At 42.1% G+C, this 13,577-nt stretch overlaps 1 protein-coding gene across 7 annotated transcripts in view; it reads right to left on the minus strand.

The window, feature by feature from the left end:
- Positions 1-13,577, minus strand: part of Patj (PATJ crumbs cell polarity complex component) — a 307,480-nt gene that overhangs the window by 130,867 nt on the left and 163,036 nt on the right. For all 7 annotated transcript variants that reach the window (XM_041651469.1, XM_041651475.1, XM_041651470.1 and 4 more), the window contains one exon: positions 1,186-1,382. In XM_041651469.1, the coding sequence (XP_041507403.1) occupies positions 1,186-1,382 (197 nt within the window). The remainder of the gene's footprint in view (positions 1-1,185; positions 1,383-13,577) is intronic.

Below are 13,577 nucleotides of genomic sequence, written 5' to 3' on the forward strand. Positions count from 1 at the left end.
TCAGTCTCTAGCCCTGTGTCCTTCCTGGATCATGGGGAACGGGGTATATGTTTAACACTTTTAAACACTGCTTTTTCTGCTGATGTCCAGCCCTACCAGGAGCCCATTAAGAGCCACCTCATGGTGCTGGACAGACTGCTCAGTAGTTAGGGACACTGGATGCCCTTCCAGAGGGCCCACATTTGATTTTCCAGTACATATATGGTGGCTAATAACTGTCTAGCTCTGATGTCTGATTCTGGCCTCCACAGGCATCAGGCATGTAGATGGTACACAGACATACACATGAGCAAAACACTTGTACACATAAATTAAAAAGAATAGCTTCAGCTGGGAGGTGGTACCTGTAACCCCAGCCCTCAGGAGGCAGAGGCAGGTAGATCTCTGTGAGTTTGAAGCCAACTGGGTCTACAGAGTGAGTTCCAGGACAGCCGGGGTTATGTAGTGATAAACAAAACAAAACAAAACAAAAAAAAAGTGAGAGAGGTAGTTTCCACCCAAGGTTCTGAAGCAAATCAGCGACAACTACGCGCGGTGCAGACTTGGGGGAAGCAGTAACTCGCTGGGCTCGCCCCTGTTTCCCCATCGCTTTCCTTCACCACTTCAGTCTCATCCCCAGGGGTTTCCAAACAGGAGCTAAAGGAAATGACCTTGAAGCATGGATTATAATGGTTAATATATTTTGTCAAAATTTACCTTTTTTTTTTTTAAAGCAATTTTTTTTTTTTTTAAAGTACCAACCCCTAGGGAGTTACAGAGCAAGAAGGGCACACTCCCAGGTCTGGCTCCTCGGCAGGAAAGGGTGTTAGGTGGAGGGAAGAGAGATGCTGGTCTCCTTGCACTGGCTGCAGATGTAGAAGGCATGTTCTAAGTCTGAAGGGGAAACCATCCGCACACACTCAGAGGCCGCTACTTCATACAAGACACTGGGATGTCTAGTGCCCTTGTGACTGGCCTCTCCTAAAAGCCACATGCTGGAACCCGTTTCCCAAGAGGCCTTAACAGTGGTTAAACACAATCAAGAAGTCAGAAGAGGAAAAAAGGTGCCCTGGGATAAAAGGCAATTAGTCTATAGACTCTGCTGGCTCTAACTTACTCGTAACAGCATCCAAGTTGGCTTCCTGTATGCGACCCTCAGTACCTAGTCTGGGCACTAAAGGACAAGCTGAGAAGACGGGCTCTCACCTCCAGCAGCTCGTCTCCAACCTGCATCCGTCCATCTGCAGCAGCAGGCCCCTCTGGTTTGATGCCCACCACGAATATGCTCATCCGTGACCTGTCCTTATTGCCAGCAAGACTGAGCCCCAGGCCATTCTTATCCTTGTCCAGCTCGATAATGTGCAGTTCTCCAGGCAGGTCTGCATACCTTTGCCGGATCTTTTCTATATTAGAAATGAAAAAAAATAGAGCATGAGTCTTTATTACTGAGATGTCAGCATTCTCCCATTTTAGTGTGGTTCATCTTCAGGGCTGTCTTAGAATAAATCACTTAAGGCTTTCATGGCCTTGAGGGCAAGCTATTGTTAGCAGTTACTTTTATCTCCACATAAGTTTAGACTGCCCACCAAACTTCTCGCTTCTGGTTCCCATTAGCTTAACCTTCTGTGAACTGTTTCTTTCCTTCAGAGAGTTACCAAAATATGGATAAATTATGGCCCCAAGCCTCCACCTTGCCACAAAGGTTTAGAAAATTTAATAACAGTGAGGTATGAACAAAGTATTTGGCTTTAGAGGTAAATTATTGAACCAAACAGTTGTTTCTACTCTCATAAACTTAAGATTTGGCCAGAAAGAGAATCAACAATTTATTATACTTAAAATATATTTTAAAATATTTATGTTTGTCACGCTACGGATTGAACCTCAGGTCGTGTGTGTGATTGGCAAGAGGCTTTCCAGTCGCCCATAGCCCCTACCTTAAAATATAATCTTGAAAATGTAGAAACAGCATAAAGTTAAACTGCATCAAGTAAAAGGAAGGGTAACCAAGGTTGTCTGTTTAGCTGTTGGATCTAAGAGCGATCCACAAACAGGCACACACTCATCCATTAGTGCACTGTCTCGTCGCTATGGAGCTCTACTTTTTTCATTATGATGAAGGTCCTAATAAGCCATAGTTTGGACATGTTCAATAGTTTTAGCTTTCCATCTTCTCCCTCACCTTGCATGCTGGCTAGTTTGTCGCCAACAGGACACAAGATAGCATGAACTGGGAAGAGGGAACCTTGACTGAGAGAATGGTCCCATCAGATTGGCTTACAGGTGCATTATCTTGATTGATGACTGATAAAGGAAAGTCAGCTTAGGTGTGCAGTGACCCACGGTTATATAGGAAAGCAGGCTGCTTCAGCCTTGAGGAGCAAGCTAATAATCAGTGTCTCTCCACAATCTCTGATTCAGTTCCTGCCCCTACTTTCCTTCCTGAGGGACTATCAGCTATAAACAGAAATAAGCTTTTCCTCTCTAATCTGTTTTTGGTCAGTTTTTATCACAGAAACAGAAAGCAAGCTAGGAGGCCCTGTCACCTCTACACTATGGTCTAAACTACCCAGCTCAGTTCTGGTTGGAACACTTCTCACTTGTTCTGGTTCCATACAACAAAACCACACTGGTGTATCAACAGGAGACGATACTGCTCACAGCCGCTCTTGCATCCCACACAGTGCCAGCTCAGGAGTAAATCACAGAAAGGAAGAGGTAAAATAAATGCAGGTTTAGATTACAACGGCTATGGACTACCAAGACACAAATTCCATGCCAGCAGATGCACACGAAGCTGGATTTGACAGAAAATGCTTTTAGGTCCAGCATGCACGAAACTGAGGCAGGGGAATCTTCAGTTCAAGGGCAGCCTAGGCATATTATATCATATGCCTTGATATATCAAGGTCCTGTCTCAAAAAAAAAAAGTCTAGAGAAGGCAAACAATAGAGATGTATAGTGTGTGTGTGTAGTGTGTGTGGTTTTTAGGGCTGAAATAATAGCTTACTGAACCTGGGATCACCGATTGATGAGGCTCGGTGGCCAATGAACTCCAGGGCTCATCTCATCTCTGCCCCAGTGCTGGGCTATCAGACTTGCTTCTGGGCTGGAGACCCAAGGCAGGTCCTCATGCTTCTACAGCGAGCACTTTACCTACCGAGCAACCTCCCGCCCACTGGTCTTGATGTCATATCAGTTCTTGAGCTGGTATGATTTTATTTTTCTGTTGCTGTGCTTCACTGAGAGCCTGGCTTCACACTCAGTATGTGGCTGAGGATGACCTTGCACTTCTGGCCATTCCATCTGACCTCTCAAATGACAGGAGTGACGGGTATGACACTCTTGCCTGGCATGCTCTGATTTCTCCCTCCTCTAACAGACAGGAGATTCAGCAAGGGGAAAAAAAAACAAAAAACAACAACAAAAAAAAACAAAAAACAAAAAAAAACAAAAAACAAAACAAAAAAAACAAAAAACAAAAACAGACTGCTCTCTTATGAAACTCTTTATGTAATTGCCAATTTGTGGTTTAGATCTGAAATGTCCTCACTGCTTCTGCATAAAGACTTGGTTCTGTAATGGGGCTAGGCCAGAGCATGGGGACTGAGCAGGTCATAATGGTTCTGACTGAATCAGTGAAATAATCCACAATGGATTCGTAGCTTAAGGGACTTGGGGAAGTGGGTATTGTTGTAAAAGCAAACTCTGTTTCCTGGACACCATGAAAACACTTTAACATGATTCAAACTAAGAACATATTCGGGAGACAGACGAATCCCAGGAATGTAAACACTTAAAAGTCAGGAAATCTTTCATGGGTAATCACAAAAGGACAAAGTTCAAAGATGATATTCATAGGTAGAGATAGCTATGTATTTTTAAGATTAAAAATAAAGAGGCAGTGGTGGCGCACACCTTTAATCCCAGAATTTGGGAGACAAAGGCAGGTGATCTCCAGGTTGGAAGCCAACCAGGTCTGCATAGTGAGTTCCAGAACAGCCAGGGCTACCCAGAGAAACACTGTCTCAAAAAAAAAAAAAAAAAAAAAAACCCAATAAACAAACAGCTGGGAAAACAGGATATTTTCTGATGTTATATCCATCCACAGGTAGAAAAGAAAAACAAAACAAAGAGATGCAATAAATAAATAAATAAATAAATAAATCAGAAAAAAGGCATCTATCTCTAACACATAAGCTCAAAAGGCACAGGTATGCGAGGACATGCTTAAATTTACTAGGAAGTTTAGAATTGCAAATTAAGTGGGATATCCAGGGCAGGGTTTGTAGATCAGGAATGGAACCTATTATGCATGAAGCCCTGAGTCCCATCCCCACTTCCATTCACCCAAACAAATGATTATCAGAATAGCAAATGAGACATTAAGTCAATCAAAATAGCGCACATTAACAGACTGCCAAGGATAAAAAGCTCATCCCCAGCCTGTGCAGAACTAGGGACATATACTGGGCTGAAAGTGCTGATGGTCACTGCCACTCCGAACAGTTACCCAGCTTTAACCGCTTTAAACCAGCAATTCCAATCTTGCTACATGCAGCTTCCCAAAGTGACATTAAGACATAGGTGTTGTCTTAATTAGGGTTATTGTTGCTGTGATAAAAAAACACCATGACCAAAGCAACTTGAGAAACAAAGGGTTTATTCACTCACAGTTCCATATAACAGTTCATTATGCAAAGCAGGGAGGGCAGGAACCTGGAGGCAGGAGCTGATACAGGCCATGGAGGGGTGCTGCTTACCGGCTTGTCAGTCTGCTTTGTTATAGAACCCAGGACCACCAGCCCATGGATGGCACCACCCACAATGGGCAGGGCCCTCAATCACAAATGAAGAAAATGCCCAATGGGCTGGCCTACAGTTCCATCTTCTGGAGGCATTTTCTCAATTGAGGTCTCTCCTTTCAGATGACTTTAGCTTGTGTCAATCTGACGTTAGCACAGGTGTCAAGAGGACATGGAGGTTGACTCCAGTGCTATCTAAGACAGCAGGGGGTTGGAGGTAACCACAGTTAGGGATGTCTCAGCATGACACAGGTGGTGAGAGGCGAGGCCTCAGTGCTGAGTGACAGAAGAGGAACAGAACCGAGTCCACACCATTCCTCTATCATTTACTCAGTACATATTTATAAGTGTGTACACAAAAAACTGAACACTTAAAACATTAGAATGATTCCTGCTGAGGGCAGAAAGGGGGAGGAGTAATAGGGACTGAGGGAAAGCAGAGGCTAAAGCAGTGAAGGCTGAGAATGGGATGGTTGTAGAAAGACTACATTAGCATATATATTAACATAAAGAAAACTCCAGGTTCACAGCTCCCCTGGGCAATCCTCAGAGAGAAAGCAAACTCTACTGATGCCATTAACCATGTATTCCATTGCTTGGATGTGTAAGCCAGTAAGGAGAAGGAGAACTGGCCTGTGGCAAACCTCATCGTACCCAGTGAGCAGAAGTGTGTTAGGCCCAGGGAATCTATAATATTCAAATGGACTCCTAGCGGGTTAGGGTGGAGTAGATAAAGGGTCAAGTTTGAATGCCGCTGAGTCACTGAATGTCTTTGGTTTGTGGATCTGCTACAAGCACAACCTATTTATAAAAATAAGGCTTCCTTAAAAGCAGATGCTCCCGGAAATATAAGTGTTCAAATAATGAAGAGGAAAGAGAAATCATGATTTGCTTCCATTTGAAATCAATGATGTTTGAAATCAATCTTGATAACAAAACTATTATTTTCTTAATTTTGTATGAAGAAAACTGCCTTTAGAAAGGAGTGATGTTTCTCTCATGATAATATTTAAAAAACAACAACAAAAAGCCACATAGTCCCACATAGTCCTCACTGGGAATCCCATGGAAGGGACCAACACCAGCCTCTACTCCTCCAGGCTATTCCCTGTGAAGAGTACCAGGCAGGCTTCTCACGATGTGCAGAGGCTCACTGCAGGACCAGTGCTGCCCATGGATGTAAACCAAACTGGGACAGCTTGACAGCTGACAAAAATAGTTTCAGTTAGGAATGATGAAAAGGCTCTGAGGATACGTGGGGAAGGCTGTACCATAGCAGTGAACTTAACAACAGGATATCCAAACATTGCTAAAATGGTAAATTCGTCATGTTCTTTAAACATACACATACAAAGCCCTATCATGAATCTAATGGACTTCAGAAACTCCGTTTTCATAGTCATCCATATAGGACCTAAGAAGTAGACGTATTATCCTCACTTCGTGAGACTAGAAAGTTAATTTTCCTGGCCTGAATTTTTAATGAGACAATTACACACCAACTGAGTCAATGAGCAAATATTAATGGAATCCACTTGACATTAAAGTTGTAGAACAAAAGGAATCCATTTGGTGAAGTCTGTCACAAGCATACATCTGACTAGTTATAACTAAGAAAATAAGAGCTTCAAGGAAAAAAAATATAACCCAAGGGCTGAAACTACTTATTTACTTTATTTTTATTTATTTAGTGTCTCCCACACCCAAACAAATCCAGAACCTTACATGTGTGACAAATACCTAACCACAGGGTCCCCTGTCTCCACCCATTTAGTGAGTCAACAGGAACACCAATAATGTCCACAAACTGTAGTCAACTGAAGATTGGTTGGTACATGGTGTTGGGGCCTCCAGACCACTTCCAATAATTCTGTATCTAGCTTGCTCCACTTTTAATTTATTTAATGCTAACAAATGAGTCTGTCAGCTTCCAGTAACATCTTCTTATGGTTTTTTTTTTTTTTTTTTTTTTGGTTTTTCGAGACAGGGTTTCTCTGTGGCTTTGGAGCCTGTCCTGGAACTAGCTCTTGTAGACCAGGCTGGTCTCGAACTCACACAGAACCGCCTGCCTCTGCCTGCCAAGTGCTGGGATTAAAGGCGTGCGCCACCACTGCCCGGCTCTTACGGTTTTTTTTAAGTTTTGTAAGCAGATGTAGTAAGTTCAAAAAGCAGTCAGCAGAGCACTGGTGCCTGTTTTTGCAGTACTGTCAGAAAGGTATTTTCAGCCCACTGCTGCCAGTACCTACTGTTAAATGGGTACCATATGCAGCCGGGGTGACGGGGTGGAGGTTCTATAACAGTTATAGAGACTGAGGGATGCAGAGACAGCCTGGCTGCCAGGTCTACTTTGGTATGTTAAATAGGTACCTCTGCCATTTGTCCTAGGCTTGAAAGCCAACACTCACATCTTACCTGCAGTGTGTTAAGTTCAGGTTACACTTGCTGAAAGGCATAAAAATGGGATGCCCTAAGATTCATTGCTCAGCCCTGCATTTAACAACACTGCTCCCAAAAAAGTATACAGTCTATTTCAGACCTAAAATCAGAAGACTTTTCCAAAGAATGCTTCTTTCACTTAAAAGTAGCACAATTTCATCTTTAGACTTATATTCAAAATTCATCAGAAAAACAAATTACTATGTGGACATATTCTTTTACAATACACTTATACTCTGGTTTTTCTTCAGATCGTATAAATCTTCCACCTTTTAGAATACACTCTATTAGGGATGCGACGGTGAAGCTCATTGCTAGGGTGTGCTTTGCATACACAAGGCCCTGGGGCCAATCCCCCCAAATAAACAAGATAAAATTCACCCTACCTGAAGATTCTTGAAGAGCATGCAGTTTGTCGTCCACCACGAAGAATACTAGGACGGCAAAATGCCTGCTCAGGACTTGCTGCTAATGTTTTCAGACCCCGAATTTACATTATTCTACAACTTATTTTTAGATTCACAGCTTTAAGGGGGTTAAAAGATGATCCCATTTCTCTGATACATTGGCTGCTGTGTTTTCCCCATCCCTTAGAGAGACAAGAAAAAGAGATCACGTAACATCACTTTCCCCCTGCTTGGACTCTGGAATTCTGCTTTACAGATAAAGAAGACTTTAGAAGAACAATCTTATAAAAGGATATGAAGTTGGGCATAACCAGAGATTAAAATCAGTTATTTTCTACCAATCATCTTAAATTCACCCAATGCTATTTTCAAGACAAATAGACTTTAAGATTTCTCCTTCAGTCTGAGATCCTATGTTTAGCTTAAAAATCTTAGATTCTCATGCTAGCTCCTTCCATGAAAGAGACCTCAGCACTCACTGTGCCTCTGAATCCTTCCCACACAGATGGCATGACTGTCAGGTAGCTGAGATAATCTGGCCAGAGTTCAGCTGGGTCTGCGGGACCCAAGAGGTGCAATCTGTTCAGCACACCACAGTTCTCCCTCTGATAAGTGGAACGGCGGCTGCTAAGAAGCTCCCTTCAAGACATTTCTTACTTTATCTTTCTTTCTGAGGCAGGTCTTTCTATGTGACCCAGAAGACCTTAAGCTCAGGATCCTTAAGTCCTCTAAGATGAGTTGCAGCAGGGGTTACCCTGCCTATCCACTCTGGGACGGACCAAACTAGCTTCTGTCAGCACCCAGAATGCAACACCCCACCATGGCAGCTTGGCCCAGAGAATTATACAGAGAGAAGCTCAGGAAACAACATGTCCTGCTACCCAGTCCTTCACACAGGTCACTGGAACCAGAACTCCTCTTGGGTCTTCTTCATTGAAGCTGAGGAAGCTCACTCTCTGACCCTCCCTCTGGGTATAAGGCAAGGCACGAGTCATGTCCACTTCGGTTAATTGAAAATACAAGGTTTCAGAGAAGAATCTGCACAGATATATTCCCACAGTTTATCACCGTAGGAACAGATGCCATTTACTTCTCCAAGTCTACCCATTTCTTTATTAAGTTTATTCCTTTCTTTGGGACTTATTTCCTCCCCAAAAGTCCTCATGTCACACAGAATCTGTATTTAATAAAGTTGTATTCCTTCTCCTGTTACTCTGTATGGATGTAAAGTTGCAGTTTTCTCTATACACTTCTACAGAGCCAGGAAAGTGGCTGTGGTTCCCATTTCAAACAAGCTGGAGGCCCTTCCCCCTCTAACTAGAGAGCAGATGAGGAAATAAGTCACCTTTTTCCCTCTACCCCAGGCCCACTCATGCACCCTGAATGAACATTGGAGCAGCATTAACTGGACAAAATAGTCTTGAGGCTCAGCTCAGCGGTCAAATTTGTTTTAAATATGGATTTTCCACTCTGTGACAATGTATTTAGAAGAAAATGAAAATCAAAACCTCCAGGTGCTCACAACTCTCTATTAAAGCATCAGATGTCTTTTCCTTGTCTCAGGAAGCCAGAAGGATTTCTCTAGTGGGCCCTGCAGTGCTTTGTCATCATCACAAGATATCAGGTGTTGCTAAGTAACAAAGCCTTTCTCCCAGAAAGATACTTAATTCAAGTCACTGCCCAGTATTTTAATAGCAAATGCTCACCACACTGGAATAAAGACTCAATGCAGTTTCAGATGGTTTAGCTGCCTGGTCTTCTTCCAAGAACGAGTCTGATGTTACAAGGGTAGTATTGCAAACATTTTTCCCCGCAGTAAGCACAATAATGTTATTTGTTAAAAACCAGTTATGATAAACAACCTAGTCGCTTTTTTTCTTCTTCAGTAAAGAATTTATAATTTTCTGAGTTAGAACATGCAGACTTGAGAAGTAAAAATATCTGAAGGAAGAAAACCAAAGCTAATCAGAAGCAAAATGTGAGCTCAAGTGGAGCATCTCAGGTGAATATTCATATCAAACAGAAAATGAGGACAACGCATTAGCATAAAGAAACTAAAATTACAACAAAAGGGCTATGAAGTATAGCCAATATTCTTCCAACATGCAGGCTTGATATTGTTATATAAATCTATATGGGAAATTAACAGTCAAAACACAAAAGCACAGAGCCATTAAGCACAAGAGTAAGTAATATTCAGGTTGCTCTTCTGCAGTAGACATTGCTCCCAGCATGGACAGCTGAACGTCTCTGGATTTTATGAGGATTCTTGCAGGTAAGGAAACTCAAGCACAGGTGGAACAATGACTCGCAGTGTGACACAGGGAGCGAGGACTGAAGTTGGCCACCCCAGAGAGTTTGCCTCTAGAACCCGTGAGAGAATCTCGGCAGAATTATAAAGTATTACAGTTTAAAATTATTTAATGCCCTTTACTCTCAGAAATTGAATCTATTAGATATAAAAATGAAATAACAATTTTAGAAGAATAAAAATGAAGAGAGCCAACTTGAGAAAGAGTCATTATTTTCTGAAGACAGCATACAGTGTGTGTGTAGGGGGAGGCCTCAACTAGAAGAGAAATCTACAACTTTCCCATTAGATGAATAAAACCCAAACCAAACAATAGGCAGACAAAACTTAAAGACAAGGCTTTATATTTGTAATAAAATTCAAGGTGAACCTTTCTTGTTAGACACTATGTTACCTCTTGGTATGCTCTAAATCATCAATTAGAATCTTTTTACAACATCCACTTACAGTAGAAAAACCAAACACAAGAAAAAACAAGGCAAAGGAGCAGACAGACTTGATCAACAGGATGGGACTGCTTTATTGGAACAGGGAGGAGCTCAACCTTTCCGAGGGATGAAAGTTGAAGGCTTAGAGGGGGTGGGGACAAGGGTAGCTACCAGGAAACTATGGCTCTTTTCTGTGGTTTGACTGGAAAGAAGGAGCGTTGTTTTCCATACTTGGGAACATCGTTTCTGCAGGTGGAGCAAACAATCAGGCTGGAACTAAGCAATTCCTGTTAGCTATGGGCTCAAGCTCTGAACTGACTCAATTCCTCACGACCTGAGGCTATTCCCCAACACACATCACTGTACATTGCTACACTGGAAATACAGCAAAAGCAAGTACTTCACAGGGAACAACATTACTGAATATCAGAAACACATTGCTGAGCAAAACAAGACAGGAAGGAGTGAGTACCTTGATTCCATTTATGCACAGAATCAAAACCAGACATAATTAATCTCTGGATTTAGATGTCAAGGAGGAAATGTCCTTTGAAAACAGAAAAGAAACAGCTAGCTAAAAAAGGCATGAAGTTCTTGATGCTGTCAAGCTCTCTTTAATGGACTGGATAGGGCCCTGTGCAAATTCAGTTAATTTAGTTCTCTGTATTAGTTAATATTAATTGTAATAATTAATACAGTTCTCTGAGTATATATCTCAATGCTCATTTAAAATATATGTAAACTTTGGATACAAACAAACCAACCAGAAAATTTCTGATTTGATTGCGGATTATACATTAGAGAAAAACAGTAAGAGTGCTAGGTACATTTATGGTGTTTCTCTCTGTTTTTTTTTTTTTTTTGTTTTGTTTTGTTTTGTTTTTTTCCCCTGTCTCCACAGTCTGGCCTTGAATTCTGACACCCTTGCTTCAGCTTCTCTAGGGCAGGGAGTCTAGGTGTGTGCCACAGCAGCTGTATTGATAAGCTATCTTGGAATGCAAAAATAAAAGAAAGATAATATGTAGATATAGGAAATGTAGAAAAACTTATTATTGAATTAGGTAGAAGAGTATATGTTCTAGTTAGGATCCCTGTTGTCATGATGAAACACCATGACCAAAAGCAAGTTGGGGAGGAAAGGGTTATTTGGCTTCCAATTCCACATCACAGTCCATCATTGGAGAAGTCAGAGAAGGAACTCAAACAGGGCAGGAGCCTGATGCAGAGGCCATGAAGGGACGCTGCTTATTGACTTGCTCTCCATAGTTTGCTCAGCCTAATTTTTTTTTCTTTATAGAACCCAGAAGCCCCAGCCCAGGGATGGCCCCGTATACAATGACTGGGCCCTCTCATATCAATCACTAATTAAGAAAATGATCTACAGCCAGATCTCATGGAGGCATTTTCTCAGCTGAGGTTCCCTCCTTTGAGATGACTAAAAGTTGATCTGTACTTGAGTCAAGTTGATATAACACTAGCCAGCACAGTATATATTATATATATTTAAGAAAAACAGTGCAGGGAATTCAGTTTTTTTCATAGTTGCAAATGTTTGAACACCTCATGACTGAAAGGCAATAGTACAAAAGCATCTGACTAAGCCTGCAACACACGACTGTTCTTGAGACAGTGAAACTGGGGCCAGTATAAGGTCTGGAAACTCCTCAGCGCACAGCTCTTAAGTGCCGTGCAGACCTATGGGTAATGCCTGGATGGGCCCCACTCCAAATCCTGTATACTTCCACACACTAAAGATGCATGTCGTATTCCTATCAGCTAGAGGAAGGAAACAAGCTAACTTATTCATGTCCTTTTGGAATTTCTTTTTATTTATTTAGCTCTTTGTTTATTTGTTTTTTGCCTTCATGTATATCTGTGAAGGTAGCAGATCCCCTGGAATTGGAGCTACGGACAGCTACAAACTGCCATGGGAGTGCAGGGAATTGAAGGCAGGCCCTCTGGAGGAGCAGGCAGTGCTCTTAAGTGCTTGCTGAGTCATCTCTGCAGCCCCTGGAATTTCTTAACTTGGGGGAAACAGAAAGAACATCTATCATCTGACTCTGGGTGGGACTTGGAGTTTAACAGTCAGTGGCAAACACTTGAAGAGAAAGAAAAAGGGCACAGAAAGATCAAGAGAAAAACTGGAGTGATGAGGAAAAAGAGGCAAAATTAGTATATTTTAATAGAAAATGAGAAAGACAATAGTAATACGGTTTGTGAGCTGTCGGCATGTCTGAGTACAGGAATGGAAAGGCTGGCAAGGAAACTGAGGGGATGCTCGGAAAAGCACAAGAGGTGACAATGGCTGACTTAGGGTACGAACAATAGACAATAATAGACAATGGCTGCCTGGCTGCCTGGAGCTTGGGAATGGAAAAGACAACTCTGGAACTACAGTGACGGCCAGGTGGTCGAGAAGTTCCAAACCTAGGGTAGAGATGGTTCGAATGCTTTTAGCAGTGTTTGGAATGGGAAGGATGGCTTAGGGAGAAAAAAAAAAAAAGGACACCTGGCCATTTAGCAGGACCTAACTATGCACCTAAGAGTGACAGGAAATGGATACAAACTGGATTAACGATATCTAGGGAAAGAAAGCAAAAGTAATTTAAGAAGACATAGTAATAAGTAACTTGACTCCAGTTTTCATTAAAAGGTCTGAATGCCAACTCTGTAACAGTTACTATGCTACTTACTATGGGGTGCATTAAAAGAAAGAGTAAAGCTTGAATTAGATACTGTCAAAAACACTGCAAGTTTCAGTACCATGGGCTCTTTTAGTCATGTGACAGCAGACAGTGATCTGACGTGTACAGTCAGTACCTAACCTCTTAACTGCCATACTTAGTTTGGAGAGACAAAGAAGCCAGACCAGAACTTGAAATCAAGGACACTGAAGGTCTGAGAGCTTAATCAAAACAGAGGGTATATTGAGTAACAGAATCCAAAATTCCTCAAGTCAAGTCAGTATTACTACTATGAGTCTCAAGACTAAGGCAAGTCAGAACTGAAGGTACAGGTGGGCCATCTTCGCTTCTCACTTCCCCAGGTCTCGGCCCAGCTCCTTCTTTCTTATTTCAGGCCGCGAGACTGAGCACTCAGCGAAAGCCCTCTGGTAAGGAGAGATGTGGAGACGCTCTGAGGTAGTCATGCAGTGGGGGAGATAGTTGACAAATGATCAATCTACAAAGACAAACACAGGTTCATTGACCAT

Source organism: Microtus oregoni, unplaced genomic scaffold (assembly GCF_018167655.1).
Source record: "Microtus oregoni isolate MIOR12 unplaced genomic scaffold, Mior012 000005F_ref0000423, whole genome shotgun sequence".
In the NCBI taxonomy this organism is placed as follows: Eukaryota; Metazoa; Chordata; class Mammalia; order Rodentia; family Cricetidae; genus Microtus; species Microtus oregoni.